Here is a 20,077-nt window from a genome sequence, read left to right on the forward strand (position 1 = left end):
CATGTATAATATAAACTTTACAAGAATAAACTGCAGATAACCAATAACTGTGCAATTAGCTCAAACTCAGACACAGTTATGGATGGTAAGTAAATAAGTTGTCAACATTGCGGAAATTTTAATTTGTTGGGGACAACAAATGCCTCGACAATTGAAAGCACATCTTATCCACCATTCCATTGCGCTGCTACAGTCTGGACAAGTGGTTCTTAACCTTGACTGCAGCCTTGCATCCCTTTGGTTCTCAATCGTAAAAATATATAATGTAAAAAAATACACATGTTTGATGAAACAAGGTAGTTGTATCTTCTTGGTTCTGTCGGTAAAGTAACGTAGAATGGAAATAATAAAATAATAAAATAAAACATAATAAGATAATTCTCACGACGTTTCGGCCACAACGCAAGCAGCAGTCCTCAGGTGAAGACCAGGTCTGTCGGGGAGACAGCGTCTGAATGAATGAATATCTGTTAAGCTGAATGAATGAATCATTCATTCAGACCTGGTCTTCACCTGATGATGGCTGGAGGACGGCTGCTTGCGTTGTGGCCGAAACGTCGTGAGAATTATCTTATTATGTTTTATTTTATTATTTTATTATTTCAATTCTACGTGCCTTTACCGAAAGAACCAAGAAGATGAATCCCTGCAGTCACGAAAGCTTTAAATCGAAATTTAAGGTAGTTGTACTTACGTTCCCGTGCTTAATTTGTGTTTCGATGATTTACCTTCTAAAAAAATCTGGCCATGTCTCGCACCCCCAGAAATTGCACCTCCAGGGGCTGCGTGCACCCCAAATAAAGAGCCACTGGTCTAGCCTGATGGAACCTCCAGCGGCAAGCTGTCCCCTGCGTGGCACGAAGGTGGACGCAGCACCGCCCTGCCAAGTGCGCATTACATTCGTCTGCCATCGGGGGGTTGATGTTGCTCTACTCGGTGCTTCCCAATGAGGTAATTTAGGCAAGATTGATCAAGTTTGGCAAGTTGGGATGACATTAGTATACACCAGCGTTTCATCAGAATTTTAATGGCGTTTCAGCAGAGCTACATTTCTCGGAATGGTTGCAGAAAACTGTGGCATGGGTTAGTGGTTATTGTCTTCTCAGCGACTGTTATTGTAGATTACCTCGGTTATTGCACCATCCCGCAAAGGGTCAATAACATGAGTAATATATTTTGATAAGTCAATAGTGGCTGTTCCATAGAATATATTGGGCCGACCGCAGTAATGTGCAATTTCCACAACTGACTTAGGGAATGGAAATACAAATAAGCACTGCCTTACAAGAGTGTATGGATGAAGACATTAACCTTGTTGTTAAATAGTTCAAATAATTTAGTACTGGGAAAAAAACATATTTTAGACGTTTCAATAATCTTTGCAATGCAATCAGATATAAAATAAAATTTGCCAATGAAATGTGTACCGGTAGATGTCATGGCTGCGAAGTTGCTGACTATGTTATTCCTGGACATCAGCTCCCACTGGTAAGACACGGCGTCATCATTGCAGTTGACGCACTCAACTGATAGTACAAGTGGCTCCGTCGTGGTCACATGTTCACTGCAAATATATTCACAACTGGAAAGACAACAGTTTAAAAAGAAATAAACAATTGTGATTGTACAAAATCAGTCAAAGAAAGATGTGTGCTTATCTAGTAACAGCAGCTGCATAAATATTGGGACAGGGGACACCTTGAAATAATGCTCAATTGATGGTCAACTCTCTTGAGGTCAACAAATTAAATAACCATGTGTGGGACATCAGCAGTGCTTCTACTTTGGAGTGTCTAACTTAACCACATGAATATGGAATTTTCAACAATAGCTTTAGCCACAAATTGACAGGAGCACCACACATCGATATTTAAACATAAAATGACTGTGACCTTTCAATCGCATTATCTTAACATAAATCCTAAGTACAGTATTGTATTCATAATTTGTAGGTAACAAAAAACATGAAGTCATTGTGACCTTTAAATCTCATTATTTTAACATAGATACTAAGTATTGTATTCATAATTTGTAGGTAAAAAAACGATCGACTAAAGGAATACACATTACACATGTAATACATAAACAGACTTTGCCTCCTTCACATATATAAAAAAAATACCTAAATATTCTGTTGGGACATAGTGATTCTTGTGAGCACTCTTAAAGGCCAACACAGCACACGAGTGAGGCGTGTGGCCAGAATGACAACTAGCTGCCTTTGTCTCACGAGTGTTGATGCAATAACTGTCGATTACCAACTTATTGAGAGCTCATACCAGATCAAATAACAAATACCCATTGGTTAGGAGTTTACCCAGTCTTACAGATCATAAAATTGTGCACTAATCACTGTGTGCACCCAACAAAGACATTCCCCGTATAGCGTTAAAACACCGTTAGGACAAGTGCTGTTAGGGAGCACATATGAAAGCCAGCACAGCACACAAGGGGGTGGGTGGCCAGCACCAGTGGCGATATTTTTACACACCACACCAGGTACTAATTTGAGGCTGAGTCGACCTAGCGGAGGCCCAGGACCGATTCAGATTATCGTCACTGGTGCTGGTGGCCGTGAGTGGGAATTGAACTTGGGCCACTGGGCTAGTAGCGTGGTGTGCAAACCGCTGTGCCACTGCTCCCCTCCACACACACACAACGTATACACACACACAAACCAGCGACGTGGCTTTTGAGTGTGCAGGTGGTGCTATTGCACCAGGGCCAATAGCCGGAGGGGCTCAAGGTCCGGGCTACGAAGAGAGGGGGCGGAATTGAACGGGGGATTCCCATTTCATTTTTTTGCCCCATAGCCCATGCTACGAACGCCACGACGCCACGGATACAGGTGCACAGTGGAACATAACACAATGCGTGCTGTACCTTATGTATATGTCCAGAGGATTTCCTTCTATCACGTGAATAACTTGTGTTTTATTTGCAACACGAATATTTTTAGTTGCCGTCACCTCAACTTGTAGGACAGAATTTGTTTGCAGTTCAGACTGAGGGATGGATATGATGCCAGCGCCCAAGTCAACATACGTGCAGATTGTCAATTTGTTATCATAAGATACTTTGGTGCATCGCCACTTAAATGTAATCCCGCTGTTGCTCTGGCTTGGATCGTCTGGATCATAAGACAGAGATGCATCGATCTGCACATCAGCTCCATTGCCAACAGTCCTGGTGTCTCCACCAGTGATCTGCATTTGTAATGGAGTCGCATCAACGATGAGGGTCATATTGTCCAACAAATTTTGCAAGCCGAGTGGTTGGAGATTGACGGTGACCTGTATTAAGAACGTGCCTTGGGTGAAATAGAAGGGATCGAAATGTTGCAAGCTATTATTGTTTGCATTTATTGCTCTTATGTTCCCATTTTGTTGGTTTGTGATGGACCAAATGTACTGAATATTTTCATATTTGAGCAAGCAAGACATGTTCAAAGTTGCCATCACATCCAACTGTTCGGGCACTTTTAAAAACTGCGTCTTGGGTTTATTTGCCGTTTCACCTCCAATTATCAACGTATAAGGTGTACAGCCATAACTGTTTAAGTATAGAGTCGTGTTGTAACTGCTGCGGGAAAACCCGGTGATTTCTTGGAGTTGGATTGAATACTTTCCAAAGGATGAATAGGTATATGAGAAGGTCAAAGTGTCAGACGCGTATTCGTTTACCGTGGCCACGTTTGGCCACAGACGTTTACAGAACTCGGCACCATAGGCAACTGTGTGACCATCTCCAAGGTCCCAGAGGTAGCAAGCAAATCCCATGTAGACGTTTTCCGCCATCAGAGTCGCAATCGTGTTCATGTTGCTCGCCACGCATGTCATTTTAGTGGCATTGGCTCTGGAGGTGCGTGAAAGAACCTCCACTCGCAGGGCTATGTCACTCTGCCAGTTGGTGGGCTTGATCCGTATTCCCGTGCACTGCAAGGGATTTGTAAATAATGTGGTCTTTGGGTCCTGATAGTTATCGATGCCAGTAAAATACTGAAACAACAAAAGTAAACATTGGGTCAACCCATGTAGTTATTTCCATAATATTGAAGATAAATGGACATAGCATCACACACCAATACAAAAAAAATAGTTCTTTGGTTCTTTCGGTTAAGTCACGTCTAAAAATAAAATAATAAATTAAAATAATAGCGACGTTTCGATTGCAACACAAGCAATCGTCATCAGGCATAAAAGAAATAGCAATACAAATCTAACTAGAAAACTATAGACAGACATAAGCAGACAGACATCACAAGGACACACAGAGAGAGGACACATATCGGCACAGAGAGAGGGGTCGTTTCTGTGACGGTCCCTTAAATATAGAGAGGGGGGGCGGGGACGGAGAGAGGGAGGGGGCAGAGAAAATTAGCATATCAATGAGTGTACGGCAACGTGTTGCTGCTGCGCAAGTAAGATGACGACGTGGCACGGCACACAAGCTTGAAATTAGGAGAAAGGCACACTAAAATTAAATAACCTCGCAAAATATCGAAATGTGATGTAATACAACACAGAGAGTCGAGTATTACATCACATTTCGATATTTTGCGAGGTTATTTAATTTTAGTGTGCCTTTCTCCTAATTTCAAGCTTGTGTGCCGTGCCACGTCGTCATCTTACTTGCGCAGCAGCAACACGTTGCCGTACACTCATTGATATGCTAATTTTCTCTGCCCCCTCCCTCTCTCCGTCCCCGCCCCCCCTCTCTATATTTAAGGGACCGTCACAGAAACGACCCCTCTCTCTGTGCCGATATGTATCCTCTCTCTGTGTGTCCTTGTGATGTCTGTCTGCTTATGTCTGTCTATAGTTTTCTAGTTAGATTTGTATTGATATTTCTTTTATGCCTGATGATGATTGATTGTGTTGCAATCGAAACGTCGCTATTATTTTAATTTATTAGTTTATTTTTTGACGTGACTTAACCGAAAGAACCAAAGAATAATTCCTGCAGTCACGAAAGCTCCAAATTAAGGAAAAAAAATAAGTGTTGCAAAAATAAAATCAATGTATTATTATCCTTGACTAAATTATATGATGCGCTCTGTTAAGAGAACATTTTCATTCATAACCAGGTGAGGGCCCCACAAGCGTTAAATGCAAGACCTCCTTTACCAGGGGGGGTTCTGGCTACTTACACAAGAAAGCTCATTGCAAATTATTTGTTATTTATAAAAGTATATCAACAGACGGATTTGGGATATGACTGGGACAATGAGACAAGGTGCCTTATTCATTCTTAATTTTAGAACTTTCGTGACTGCAGGAATTATTATTTGTTTCTTTCGGTTAAGTCACGTCTAAAGATAAAATAATAAATTAAACTAAATAATAGAATACGACGTTTCGATTGCAACACAAGCAATCATCATCAGGTATAATGAAATAGCGACATAAAATCTAACCAGAAAACTATAGACAGACATATTAGCAGACAGATATCACCAAGATACATAGCGAGAGCAACACAGGTAACAGAGAGGGGTGATCGTCTCTGTGGGGTGGCCTTAAATAGACAGAGGGGGGGGGCGGAGGCAGAGAGAGGGAGGAGGGTTAGAGAAAAAATTAGCATATCAATGAGTGATTTAAAGCTTTCGTGACTGCAAGGATTCATCTTCTTGGTTCTTTCGGTAAAGTCACGTAGAAGGGAAGTAATAAAATAATAAAAATAAAACATAATAAAAACAATTCTCACGACGTTTCGGCCACAACGCAAGCAGCCGTCCTCAGGCGAAGAATGAGACATTATCAAGCTAGGAGCTTATATAGGTGTAGCGAGGAGGAGCGCCTTAACAAAAGAATGTGCATATGAAGAGGAATTTAGCATACCAATGGGCAATGCGTAGGAGGTGGGCGGAGGGGTTTCAAAGTCCCATTATGCCCATGCATTATGCAGGATCAACAGCACCACGGGGGGGCGCAAGGAACAGCGTTAATAAAGGAAAGGAATGTTAATGATATGTAGCTGCATTTACCAAACAACCATGTAGAAAACCAAAGTAAAAAAACTACATAAAAACTAAAATATAAACTGATACTTACTATACTCTACAATAAGCTGAGTTACTAACAACAAATAATAAATTACAATTCTACGTCGTAAGAAGTATATAATATACTTCCATCTAAACTTTATTCTCTTAGCATATACAGTACTATATACTGCCATAGATAAACCCAACATTAAATTATATACTGTATTGCTGTAAACCACCCTATACTTTATACATTTTAATATAACACTATGTATTATTCAACTCACCCTAATGTGTATCGAAATGGTTTATTACGTCCTTCCAATGATTGCTAAGCCTGAATCCATCTTCTCGGTTAAAATTGTCTCTGTGTTTGTATATGTGGATCGCCTCATGAACGAATCTCTCATGATAGCCAGATGGCTTGCAGAGAACCTCCGTCTTGGAGAAGTCAATGTCATGTGAGCCCACTGAGTTGTAACAGTGGTCTGCCACGGCTGAGGTGTTTGTCCTACCGTGTTTTAGATCAGCCACTCTGTCTACAGGAAAGCCACCCACACGGATGCTTATCTAAAACCGGATTCCCACCACCATCCATCCCAGAAGAATTCCCTCATCAAGACTCTATATCATAGAGCCCAATGCATCTCCGACCATGAACACATTTCCAGTGAACTCAAACATGTACGCCAAACTCTTAAGGCTAATGGTTACTCCGACTACACAATCCGCAAAGCCATCACTCCAACCATCAAGAAGGATCCTGTTGAGGAGCCTTTCAAGACCATCACCTTACCCTACATTGCTGGGGTCACAAAAAAGATCTCCAAAATCCTGATTAAACACAAGATCCAGGTCCGATTCAACACAGTACATAAAATCCGTGATCTGGTACCGTCTGTAAAAGATGTGATTCCAGACATACAGTACCCTGGCGTCTACAAACTAAGTTGCCTCTGTGGTAGCAGTTACATTGGGGAAACCAAACGACACGTCTCAGACCGCATTCGTGAACATAAAGCTGATCTAAAACACGGTAGGACAAACACCTCAGCCGTGGCAGACCACTGTTACAACTCAGTGGGCTCACATGACATTGACTTCTCCAAGACGGAGGTTCTCTGCAAGCCATCTGGCTATCATGAGAGATTCGTTCATGAGGCGATCCACATATACAAACACAGAGACAATTTTAACCGAGAAGATGGATTCAGGCTTAGCAATCATTGGAAGGACGTAATAAACCATTTCGATACACATTAGGGTGAGTTGAATAATACATAGTGTTATATTAAAATGTATAAAGTATAGGGTGGTTTACAGCAATACAGTATATAATTTAATGTTGGGTTTATCTATGGCAGTATATAATACTGTATATGCTAAGAGAATAAAGTTTAGATGGAAGTATATTATATACTTCTTACGATGTAGAATTGTAATTTATTATTTGTTGTTAGTAACTCAGCTTATTGTAGAGTATAGTAAGTATCAGTTTATATTTTAGTTTTTATGTAGTTTTTTACTTTGGTTTTCTACATGGTTGTTTGGTAAATGCAGCTACATATCATTAACATTCCTTTCCTTTATTAACGCTGTTCCTTGCGCCCCCCCCGTGGTGCTGTTGATCCTGCATAATGCATGGGCATAATGGGACTTTGAAACCCCTCCGCCCACCTCCTACGCATTGCCCATTGGTATGCTAAATTCCTCTTCATATGCACATTCTTTTGTTAAGGCGCTCCTCCTCGCTACACCTATATAAGCTCCTAGCTTGATAATGTCTCATTCATCGCCTGATGACGGCTGCTTGCGTTGTGGCCGAAACGTCGTGAGAATTGTTTTTATTATGTTTTATTTTTATTATTTTATTACTTCCCTTCTACGTGACTTTACCGAAAGAACCAAGAAGATATCAATGAGTGGTCAACAGACGTGGTGCTGCGAATGCGATGGCACGGCAAGCAAGCCTGAAAATCAGGAGAAGGACACACTAAAATTAAATAACCGAGTAAAATAATAAATTAAACTAAATAATAGAATACGACATTTCGATTGCAACACAAGCAATCATCATCAGGTATAATGAAATAGCGACATAAAATCTAACCAGAAAACTATAGACAGACATATTAGCGGACAGATATCACCAAGATACATAGCGAGAGCAACACAGGTAACAGAGAGGGGTGATCGTCTCTGTGGGTTATTTAATTTTAGTGTGTCCTTCTCCTGATTTTCAGGCTTGCTTGCCGTGCCATCGCATTCGCAGCACCACGTCTGTTGACCACTCATTGATATGCTAATTTTTTCTCTAACCCTCCTCCCTCTCTCTGCCTCCGCCCCCCTCTGTCTATTTAAGGCCACCCCACAGAGACGATCACCCCTCTCTGTTACCTGTGTTGCTCTCGCTATGTATCTTGGTGATATCTGTCTGCTAATATGTCTGTCTATAGTTTTCTGGTTAGATTTTATGTCGCTATTTCATTATACCTGATGATGATTGCTTGTGTTGCAATCGAAACGTCGTATTCTATTATTTAATTTAATTTATTATTTTATCTTTAGACGTGACTTATCCGAAAGAAACAAATAATAATTCCTGCAGTCACGAAAGTTCTAAAATTAAGATTGAACCACTTCTACGGGGAAGTTTTAAGCTTATCTTTTTTCTCTCTCTCTGGCGACTTATTTTCTCTGCCTGTGTCCTCTCTTTAGATTGTTCACACTTAAATTCTAACTTAGCAATCTTTGAAATACGTAATCAACCAGGCTATGCGTTAATTGTGTGTTGACCGACCCTCTGTGTTGTATTACATTACATTTCGATGTTTTACTAGGTTATTTAATTTTAGTGTGTCCTTCTCCTGATTTTCAGGCTTGCTTGCCGTGCCATCGCATTCGCAGCACCACGTCTATTGACCACTCATTGATATGCTAATTTTTTCTCTAACCCTCCTCCCTCTCTCTGCCTCCGCCCCCCCCCCCCCTCTGTCTATTTAAGGCCACCCCACAGAGACGATCACCCCTCTCTGTTACCTGTGTTGCTCTCGCTATGTATCTTGGTGATATCTGTCTGCTAATATGTCTGTCTATAGTTTTCTGGTTAGATTTTATGTCGCTATTTCATTATACCTGATGATGATTGCTTGTGTTGCAATCGAAACGTCGTATTCTATTATTTAATTTAATTTTTTATTTTATCTTTAGACGTGACTTAACCGAAAGAAACAAATAATAATTCCTGCAGTCACGAAAGTTCTAAAATTAAGATTGAACCACTTCTACGGGGAAGTTTTAAGCTTATCTTTTTTCTCTCTCTCTCTGGCGACTTGTTTTCTCTGCCTGTGTCCTCTCTTTAGATTGTTCACACTTAAATTCTAACTTAGCAATCTTTGAAATACGTAATCAACCAGGCTATGCGTTAATTGTGTGTTGACCGACCCTCTGTGTTGTATTACATTACATTTCGATATTTTACTAGGTTATTTCATTTTAGTGTGTCCTTCTGATTTTCAGGCTTGCTTGCCGTGCCATCGCATTCGCAGCACCACGTCTGTTGACCACTCATTGATATGCTAATTTTTTCTCTAACCCTCCTCCCTCTCTCTGCCTCCGCCCCCCCTCTGTCTATTTAAGGCCACCCCACAGAGACGATCACCCCTCTCTGTTACCTGTGTTGCTCTCGCTATGTATCTTGGTGATATCTGTCTGCTAATATGTCTGTCTATAGTTTTCTGGTTAGATTTTATGTCGCTATTTCATTATACCTGATGAGGATTGCTTGTGTTGCAATCGAAACGTCGTATTCTATTATTTAATTTAATTTATTATTTTATCTTTAGACGTGACTTATCCGAAAGAAACAAATAATAATTCCTGCAGTCACGAAAGTTCTAAAATTAAGATTGAACCACTTCTACGGGGAAGTTTTAAGCTTATCTTTTTTCTCTCTCTCTGGCGACTTATTTTCTCTGCCTGTGTCCTCTCTTTAGATTGTTCACACTTAAATTCTAACTTAGCAATCTTTGAAATACGTAATCAACCAGGCTATGCGTTAATTGTGTGTTGACCGACCCTCTGTGTTGTATTACATTACATTTCGATGTTTTACTAGGTTATTTAATTTTAGTGTGTCCTTCTCCTGATTTTCAGGCTTGCTTGCCGTGCCATCGCATTCGCAGCACCACGTCTATTGACCACTCATTGATATGCTAATTTTTTCTCTAACCCTCCTCCCTCTCTCTGCCTCCGCCCCCTCTGTCTATTTAAGGCCACCCCACAGAGACGATCACCCCTCTCTGTTACCTGTGTTGCTCTCGCTATGTATCTTGGTGATATCTGTCTGCTAATATGTCTGTCTATAGTTTTCTGGTTAGATTTTATGTCGCTATTTCATTATACCTGATGATGATTGCTTGTGTTGCAATCGAAACGTCGTATTCTATTATTTAATTTAATTTTTTATTTTATCTTTAGACGTGACTTAACCGAAAGAAACAAATAATAATTCCTGCAGTCACGAAAGTTCTAAAATTAAGATTGAACCACTTCTACGGGGAAGTTTTAAGCTTATCTTTTTTCTCTCTCTCTCTGGCGACTTGTTTTCTCTGCCTGTGTCCTCTCTTTAGATTGTTCACACTTAAATTCTAACTTAGCAATCTTTGAAATACGTAATCAACCAGGCTATGCGTTAATTGTGTGTTGACCGACCCTCTGTGTTGTATTACATTACATTTCGATATTTTACTAGGTTATTTCATTTTAGTGTGTCCTTCTGATTTTCAGGCTTGCTTGCCGTGCCATCGCATTCGCAGCACCACGTCTGTTGACCACTCATTGATATGCTAATTTTTTCTCTAACCCTCCTCCCTCTCTCTGCCTCCGCCCCCCCTCTGTCTATTTAAGGCCACCCCACAGAGACGATCACCCCTCTCTGTTACCTGTGTTGCTCTCGCTATGTATCTTGGTGATATCTGTCTGCTAATATGTCTGTCTATAGTTTTCTGGTTAGATTTTATGTCGCTATTTCATTATACCTGATGAGGATTGCTTGTGTTGCAATCGAAACGTCGTATTCTATTATTTAATTTAATTTATTATTTTATCTTTAGACGTGACTTCACCGAAAGAAACAAATAATAATTCCTGCAGTCACGAAAGTTCTAAAATTAAGATTGAACCACTTCTACGGTGAAGTTTTAAGCTTATCTTTTTTCTCTCTCTGGCGACTTGTTTTCTCTGCCTGTGTCCTCTCTTTATATTGTTCACACTTAAATTCTAACTTAGCAATCTTTGAAATAAGTAATCAACCAGGCTATGCGTTAATTGTGTGTTGACCGACCCTCTGTGTTGTATTACATTACATTTCGATATTTTACTAGGTTATTTAATTTTAGTGTGTCCTTCTCCTGATTTTCAGGCTTGCTTGCCGTGCCATCGCATTCGCAGCACCACGTCTGTTGACCACTCATTGATATGCTAATTTGTTCTCTAACCCTCCTCCCTCTCTCTGCCTCCGCCCCCCCCTCGGTCTATTTAAGGCCACCCCACAGAGACGATCACCCCTCTCTGTTACCTGTGTTGCTCTCGCTATGTATCTTGGTGATATCTGTCTGCTAATATGTCTGTCTATAGTTTTCTGGTTAGATTTTATGTCGCTATTTCATTATACCTGATGATGATTGCTTGTGTTGCAATCGAAACGTCGTATTCTATTATTTAATTTAATTTATTATTTTATCTTTAGACGTGACTTAACCGAAAGAAAAAATAATAATTCCTGCAGTCACGAAAGTTTTAAAATTAAGATTGAACCACTTCTACGGGGAAGTTTTAAGCTTATATTTTTTCTCTCTCTCTCTGGCGACTTGTTTTCTCTGCCTGTGTCCTCTCTTTAGATTGTTCACACTTAAATTCTAACTTAGCAATCTTTGAAATACGTAATCAACCAGGCTATGCGTTAATTGTGTGTTGACCGACCCTCTGTGTTGTATTACATTACATTTCGATATTTTACTAGGTTATTTAATTTTAGTGTGTCCTTCTCCTGATTTTCAGGCTTGCTTGCCGTGCCATCGCATTCGCAGCACCACGTCTGTTGACCACTCATTGATATGCTAATTTTTTCTCTAACCCTCCTCCCTCTCTCTGCCTCCGCCCCCCCTCTGTCTATTTAAGGCCACCCCACAGAGACTATCACCCCTCTCTGTTACCTGTGTTGCTCTCGCTATGTATCTTGGTGATATCTGTCTGCTAATATGTCTGTCTATAGTTTTCTGGTTAGATTTTATGTCGCTATTTCATTATACCTGATGATGATTGCTTGTGTTGCAATCGAAACGTCGTATTCTATTATTTAATTTAATTTATTATTTTATCTTTAGACGTGACTTAACCGAAAGAAAGAAATAATTATTCCTGCAGTCACGAAAGTTCTAAAATTAAGATTGAACCACTTCTACGGGGAAGTTTTAAGCTTATCTTTTTTCTCTCTCTCTGGCGACTTGTTTTCTCTGCCTGTGTCCTCTCTTTAGATTGTTCACACTTAAATTCTAACTTAGCAATCTTTGAAATACGTAATCAACCAGGCTATGCGTTAATTGTGTGTTGACCGACCCTCTGTGTTGTATTACATTACATTTCGATATTTTACTAGGTTATTTCATTTTAGTGTGTCCTTCTGATTTTCAGGCTTGCTTGCCGTGCCATCGCATTCGCAGCACCACGTCTGTTGACCACTCATTGATATGCTAATTTGTTCTCTAACCCTCCTCCCTCTCTCTGCCTCCGCCCCCCCTCTGTCTATTTAAGGCCACCCCACAGAGACGATCACCCCTCTCTGTTACCTGTGTTGCTCTCGCTATGTATCTTGGTGATATCTGTCTGCTAATATTTCTGTCTATAGTTTTATGGTTAGATTTTGTCGCCATTTCATTATACCTGATGATGATTGCTTGTGTTGCAATCGAAACGTCGTATTCTATTATTTAATTTAATTTATTATTTTATCTTTAGACGTGACTTAACCGAAAGAAAAAATAATAATTCCTGCAGTCACGAAAGTTCTAAAATTAAGATTGAACCACTTCTACGGGGAAGTTTTAAGCTTATCTTTTTTCTCTCTCTCTGGCGACTTGTTTTCTCTGCCTGTGTCCTCTCTTTAGATTGTTCACACTTAAATTCTAACTTAGCAATCTTTGAAATACGTAATCAACCAGGCTATGCGTTAATTGTGTGTTGACCGACCCTCTGTGTTGTATTACATTACATTTCGATATTTTACTAGGTTATTTAATTGTAGTGTGTCCTTCTCCTGATTTTCAGGCTTGCTTGCCGTGCCATCGCATTCGCAGCACCACGTCTGTTGACCACTCATTGATATGCTAATTTTTTCTCTAACCCTCCTCCCTCTCTCTGCCTCCGCCCCCCCCCTCTGTCTATTTAAGGCCACCCCACAGAGACGATCACCCCTCTCTGTTACCTGTGTTGCTCTCGCTATGTATCTTGGTGATATCTGTCTGCTAATATGTCTGTCTATAGTTTTCTGGTTAGATTTTATGTCGCTATTTCATTATACCTGATGATGATTGCTTGTGTTGCAATCGAAACGTCGTATTCTATTATTTAATTTAATTTATAATTTTATCTTTAGACGTGACTTAACCGAAAGAAACAAATAATAATTCCTGCAGTCACGAAAGTTCTAAAATTAAGATTGAACCACTTCTACGGGGAAGTTTTAAGCTTATTTTTTTTCTCTCTCTCTGGCGACTTGTTTTCTCTGCCTGTGTCCTCTCTTTAGATTGTTCACACTTAAATTCTAACTTAGCAATCTTTGAAATACGTAATCAACCAGGCTATGCGTTAATTGTGTGTTGACCGACCCTCTGTGTTGTATTACATTACATTTCGATATTTTACTAGGTTATTTAATTTTAGTGTGTCCTTCTCCTGATTTTCAGGCTTGCTTGCCGTGCCATCGCATTCGCAGCACCACGTCTGTTGACCACTCATTGATATGCTAATTTTTTTCTCTAACCCTCCTCCCTCTCTCTGCCTCCGCCCCCCCCCCCTCTGTTTATTTAAGGCCACCCCACAGAGACGATCACCCCTCTCTGTTACCTGTGTTGCTCTCGCTATGTATCTTGGTGATATCTGTCTGCTAATATGTCTGTCTATAGTTTTCTGGTTAGATTTTATGTCGCTATTTCATTATACCTGATGATGATTGCTTGTGTTGCAATCGAAACGTCGTATTCTATTATTTAATTTAATTTATTATTTTATCTTTAGACGTGACTTAACCGAAAGAAACAAATAATAATTCCTGCAGTCACGAAAGTTCTAAAATTAAGATTGAACCACTTCTACGGGGAAGTTTTAAGCTTATTTTTTTTCTCTCTCTCTGGCGACTTGTTTTCTCTGCCTGTGTCCTCTCTTTAGATTGTTCACACTTAAATTCTAACTTAGCAATCTTTGAAATACGTAATCAACCAGGCTATGCGTTAATTGTGTGTTGACCGACCCTCTGTGTTGTATTACATTACATTTCGATATTTTACTAGGTTATTTAATTTTAGTGTGTCCTTCTCCTGATTTTCAGGCTTGCTTGCCGTGCCATCGCATTCGCAGCACCACGTCTGTTGACCACTCATTGATATGCTAATTTTTTTCTCTAACCCTCCTCCCTCTCTCTGCCTCCGCCCCCCCCCCTCTGTTTATTTAAGGCCACCCCACAGAGACGATCACCCCTTTCTGTTACCTGTGTTGCTCTCGCTATGTATCTTGGTGATATCTGTCTGCTAATATGTCTGTCTATAGTTTTCTGGTTAGATTTTATGTCGCTATTTCATTATACCTGATGATGATTGCTTGTGTTGCAATCGAAACGTCGTATTCTATTATTTAATTTAATTTATTATTTTATCTTTAGACGTGACTTAACCGAAAGAAACAAATAATAATTCCTGCAGTCACGAAAGTTCTAAAATTAAGATTGAACCACTTCTACGGGGAAGTTTTAAGCTTATTTTTTTTCTCTCTCTCTGGCGACTTGTTTTCTCTGCCTGTGTCCTCTCTTTAGATTGTTCACACTTAAATTCTAACTTAGCAATCTTTGAAATACGTAATCAACCAGGCTATGCGTTAATTGTGTGTTGACCGACCCTCTGTGTTGTATTACATTACATTTCGATATTTTACTAGGTTATTTAATTTTAGTGTGTCCTTCTCCTGATTTTCAGGCTTGCTTGCCGTGCCATCGCATTCGCAGCACCACGTCTGTTGACCACTCATTGATATGCTAATTTTTTTCTCTAACCCTCCTCCCTCTCTCTGCCTCCGCCCCCCCCCCCTCTGTTTATTTAAGGCCACCCCACAGAGACGATCACCCCTCTCTGTTACCTGTGTTGCTCTCGCTATGTATCTTGGTGATATCTGTCTACTAATATGTCTGTCTATAGTTTTCTGGTTAGATTTTATGTCGCTATTTCATTATACCTGATGATGATTGCTTGTGTTGCAATCGAAACGTCGTATTCTATTATTTAATTTAATTTATTATTTTATCTTTAGACGTGCCTTATTCATTTAGCTATTTATGGGTATCGTATCACCACCTTTCTGATGGAAAGACAGCAGTTTATGTGTGGGGGGGAGGAGAACTGCCCCATTCCACCATTTGCGATTTACGTCAAGCTGATGTCATGTAAAATTCCATATATTACATACACAACTCGTGCCACAATTGCAACGTGGCCTGAAATTGGTGGGCTTTGGGTGGAGCTAATAATGACAGAATGTTTCTGGAAATACGTGTTAAATTTTCCAACATTTTGTGGAATCGCATCAACCAAGCTCTGGGGGCATGACTTGTGCCAGGAGTAGAGAGATAAAGCATGGGTACCCATTCTGCACAGTCACGCGTGAATGTGTGGTACCTCCATTCCACAGAATTTATTTAGCTTTTTTTTTTAACTGTCAAATTAGTTTTAATTGTTCTAATCCTTGCAGAACATAAGAACGGAGGTACACAGGCACGTGAAGATGCCAGTGGTGATGAAGGCAAAGACGATGAACACGATGACGATATTCTTGATGAATGTCGTGATTCTACGGATGATGACAACCGGTTTCTCTATCAAAAATTGTCTGATGGTACATTATTACATTAGGCAGTTTTGGGGATCAAATATTGGATGGAACTTTTCTTTTTTCAAAATGACAAAATGGTTGGGGTCCTTAAATAATGCAAACCAGATAGAGTTAGATAAGGTGAGTTCAGACCAGCAGAGGGTTGGGCATGCTTAATGCCCTTGTGTGCAGTGTCTTATTAAATACTTACTATGGTATTTGTGTTCTTCCACGCTGAGGTTCCTGGGTCCATAATGGCTATGTTGATGGTAGTAACCCAACCGGGAGTTAACTTATTGAGTGAGGCCACCTGCAGTACTGCCCCTTGCAAGATCAGTCCTGTCACAGAAAGCCTGGCCTCAAACAATATCTGCAGGTACTCATTGGCGTTGAGAGTTTGTGGTCTCCAGTATCCCAGTGTGCTATTCAAGCGGGCATTTTGCGGTGTAAATGTGGAACCGGATGTGGATGAGGCAGTTATAAGACTGTCTGGTATAACACCAGATTCCAATCCGATAGGCCTTGTGTCGTCTGAAAGGCATTTCAATCCAAGTTATCTTAAACGTTTAAGTAATTCAGATTCCATATCATACTCATTTCATACCATACAGATTTCTATATACTGTATGTCCTGCTCATTAATGATGATTACAAATACTGTCAATATAACTTTTGAGGGCTCACAATTAATAATACTAAACTGATCAGCAGTAAAACTTTCAATGCAATTAATGTGTGCAGCACAGCATTTTCAAGAAAGCCAATCAATGATTGTTATCTATTTGATGTAATTTACAGAGTTAAAAAAGTTAAACAAGCAACAACGGCATTCTATCATGCCTGTCAACCCATACAGTTTAGCCGTATTCTTGTACAGGGAAATTGAGTGTTTAGGTCCATACGGCGTAAAGCCATTTCAATAGGGCAGAAATAAACGTGTTTGTCATTATCGTTGTGTTTCTCCCTTATGATGGAACTTTGTAGGATGAACGTTGAGATTTATAAGGGCACCGGATGACCAATAAGGTCTGAATTGGTCTATAATACGGTAGCACTGATAGGGGGTTCACAGGTATGATCTCTTCATCCTTACATTTGTAGTCTATGTCCTTATTCAGCACCTTACTAAATTGTATAGTCAACTAGCTTTACTACCCGGCTTCGCCCGGGACTTGGATTCTTGTGTTGGATTAATTTCATATTCCCTTATATTTCACTGAAAACATCTGAAATAAATTGATGCTTGCAAGAAAGAAAAAAGCCGAAGCAAATAAATTTTACTAATTCAGTCATCACAAATTATCTATTCATAGTGTGATTATTTCAACACTTTTCCGTACACAACATTTCTGGTTTCTGTTTCTTCATCGGTGACAATGTATAATTTTGTTGGATCCTTTGCTCTTGACATTCCAACATGTGAGAAGCATTCGTCTTTCAAATCCAAGCACGTAACTTTAAGTGACTATCCCTGCGATTTATTAATGGTGATTGCAAATGCAAGCCGAACAGGAAATTGTAATCGTTTGAATGAAAATGGCAAATCAGTTGGATTCAATGGAATAATTGGAATGAAGACGTGCTCGCCTTCAAATGGACCAGTTAGAATCGATGCCTTGATGACATGAGCATTTAATGCCTTCACCATCAGTCTTTATCCGTTACACAGTTTTGGTGGGTCCAAATTTCTTAACAGCATGATGGGAGATCCAAGTTTAAACATTAATTTGTGTGGCGGAATTCCGTTTGGATTCAAAGAATTAAAAAATTCTACCGGATAGCTTGTTGCTTCGTCTTCATTCATACATTTGTCAATGGAGAAGAATGTTCGTGAAAGTGCTTTAATCATTTCCTGAATGGATTTGTTGATTTTCTCAACTTTGACGTTTAGTGGTGGCAGAATTGTAGGTTCCTTAAGCAATTTGCGATCCAGAAGATTTGCTCCGATGTTTGGATACACGCAATTGATGAGACTCTTCAGAGTAAGACACATTTTGCTGAATTCTTCGGAGAGCTGGATTTTTACAGTTCCACTTGTTGCTTCCTTGCCGTTGCCAATGTTGAGAAAATTATTGGAGTCACAGCTATCAGATTGTTGAACTCTCATGTTGGTCGTGAGCTTCATTGTTGTGACGTCTCTCCAAAGCTAAAATGATTTCAGGCAGGCTTTGATCTCATCAACCATCGTGCCTCTTGGAATCACTGGTAACGTTTGGCGAAAACCACCAGCAAAGACAACACTCAAACCGCCTATAAGATTTTTGTTGCCACAAATGTCTTGCAGTGTTCTGTTCACTGCCTCAAATCCGTGGTTATGCATAATCGAGATTTCATCCCAGAATAACACTTCAGCTTCCGGCAGTACTTTGGCCTTTCCACTTCCTTTCTTGATGTTTCAAACGGGCGCTTCATTATGGACCAAGTTAATCGGGATTTGAAGCGTTGAATGCGCTATTCGTCCACCAGTCATCAACGTTGCAGCGATGCCAGAAGATGCAACAGCAAGTGCAATCTTCTTTTCTACTTTGATGCGGGCCAGCAAAACATTTATTTAAAAAAATATTTCCAGTTCCTCCAGGCGTGTCGATGAAAATTGCCGTACTCCGCCTTCATTGCTATAATATTGTCGTGGAACCTCCTGATAAATTGATTGTTGCTCTGCATTCAACAGTGGCTCGTTCTGCGCGACGTAATTCAGCATTTTGTCAGAGACATATGATAACTCTCGAAGTATTTCTCGAGTCATGTTCACTGCTTGCTATCGTGAAGGACTTTTAATGCCGATCTCTGACAAAGACTTTCCAATCATCTCCAAAACTTTACAGTATCTTCAGTCATGATAAGTGCCTCAATATAGATGCCATCAATGAATTCCAAAGTCATTTGAGGATTATCTCGTCGAAGTCTATTAAAAATGCCTTCAGACATGCAGTCTTTGTGGCTCTCCCAAAGTGCTTTAGGATTTGATGGTTCACAACACAACAAGATGACTGCAAAGAGAGTTCTAATTTTTGATGGTGAATCCAATTCCTTCGCTTCCTTCAATGTCTCGTCCAATTAATTGTCGTTCTCTAGTAGTCCCAATGCCAGGCAAGCTGCATGATACGTGTTGTGTTCAACTCCATCGACTGTCCGGAGATCCTTGAAGCAAGTTGGGCCTTTTACTTTGTGCAACAACATTCTCAAGTAATAGCAATCGAAGTTTATCATGTGGACTGTGTAAACACGGCCAAGAGCGTCGCCAGATCGAATGCCGACATGTCCTTCAACAATCGCACCTTGTTTGCGTCGACTGAAGACTTTTTTTGACTTGTCCCATGGTAATACTTCGGAATTTCGCAATAGAGCAGTGTTTTTGCACAATCGTCTGTTTAGCATAGCTCGAAGAATCCTGTCAATGTTGTGTTTGGTGGATTTGCCAGAAGATTTTGCAAATTGCTTGGTTTAAATAGATACGCTGACCGTTTTCGACGTGAACATGAAGATGCACGACTGTTGGGCATCGTTCATGGATCGAAAATCCTAAAATGCGCCGTGCAGCTTCATTACTGGAGATGTACCGGCCTGCTTGGTACTCCGGGATTTCATCAATTTCGGCAGTGTTACGTGTCGTAGTAAAAACACAGACAGACACACAAGCAGAGAGAGACAACACAGAGACACACAGAGACACACAACATAGACACACACTGTGTATCTCTGTGTTGTTTCTCTCTCTGCTTGTGTGTCTTTCTGTGTGTCCCCGTGTCTGTGTTTTGTCTCTCTCAAATTTAGCAATCTTTGGAAGAACGTAATCAACCAGGTAAGGTGCTGACTGTTGTGTTGGCCCACTCTCTGTGTTGTATTGTATTTATAAGTTCACTAGGTTTGTTTTCTACCTGATGACGGTTGCTTGTGTTGCGATCGAAACGTCGTATTCTATGATTTATTGTATTTTCTTTCTACGTGACTTTACCG

At 40.1% G+C, this 20,077-nt stretch overlaps 1 protein-coding gene across 1 annotated transcript in view; it reads right to left on the bottom strand.

Annotated features, from left to right (window-relative positions):
* Nucleotides 1-19,630, bottom strand: part of LOC144723914 (polycystin-1-like protein 2) — a 63,049-nt gene extending 43,419 nt beyond the window's left edge. Inside the window, exons 1-2 of the mRNA XM_078602691.1 lie at nucleotides 19,583-19,630; nucleotides 2,884-3,998 (exon numbers count right to left, since the gene is read on the bottom strand). Of these exons, the coding sequence (XP_078458817.1) occupies nucleotides 2,884-3,998; nucleotides 19,583-19,630 (1,163 nt within the window). The remainder of the gene's footprint in view (nucleotides 1-2,883; nucleotides 3,999-19,582) is intronic.
* Nucleotides 19,631-20,077: the final 447 nt, after the last annotated feature.

Source organism: Lampetra planeri, chromosome 19, assembly GCF_965212315.1.
Source record: "Lampetra planeri chromosome 19, kcLamPlan1.2.h2, whole genome shotgun sequence".
Taxonomy (NCBI): Eukaryota; Metazoa; Chordata; class Hyperoartia; order Petromyzontiformes; family Petromyzontidae; genus Lampetra; species Lampetra planeri.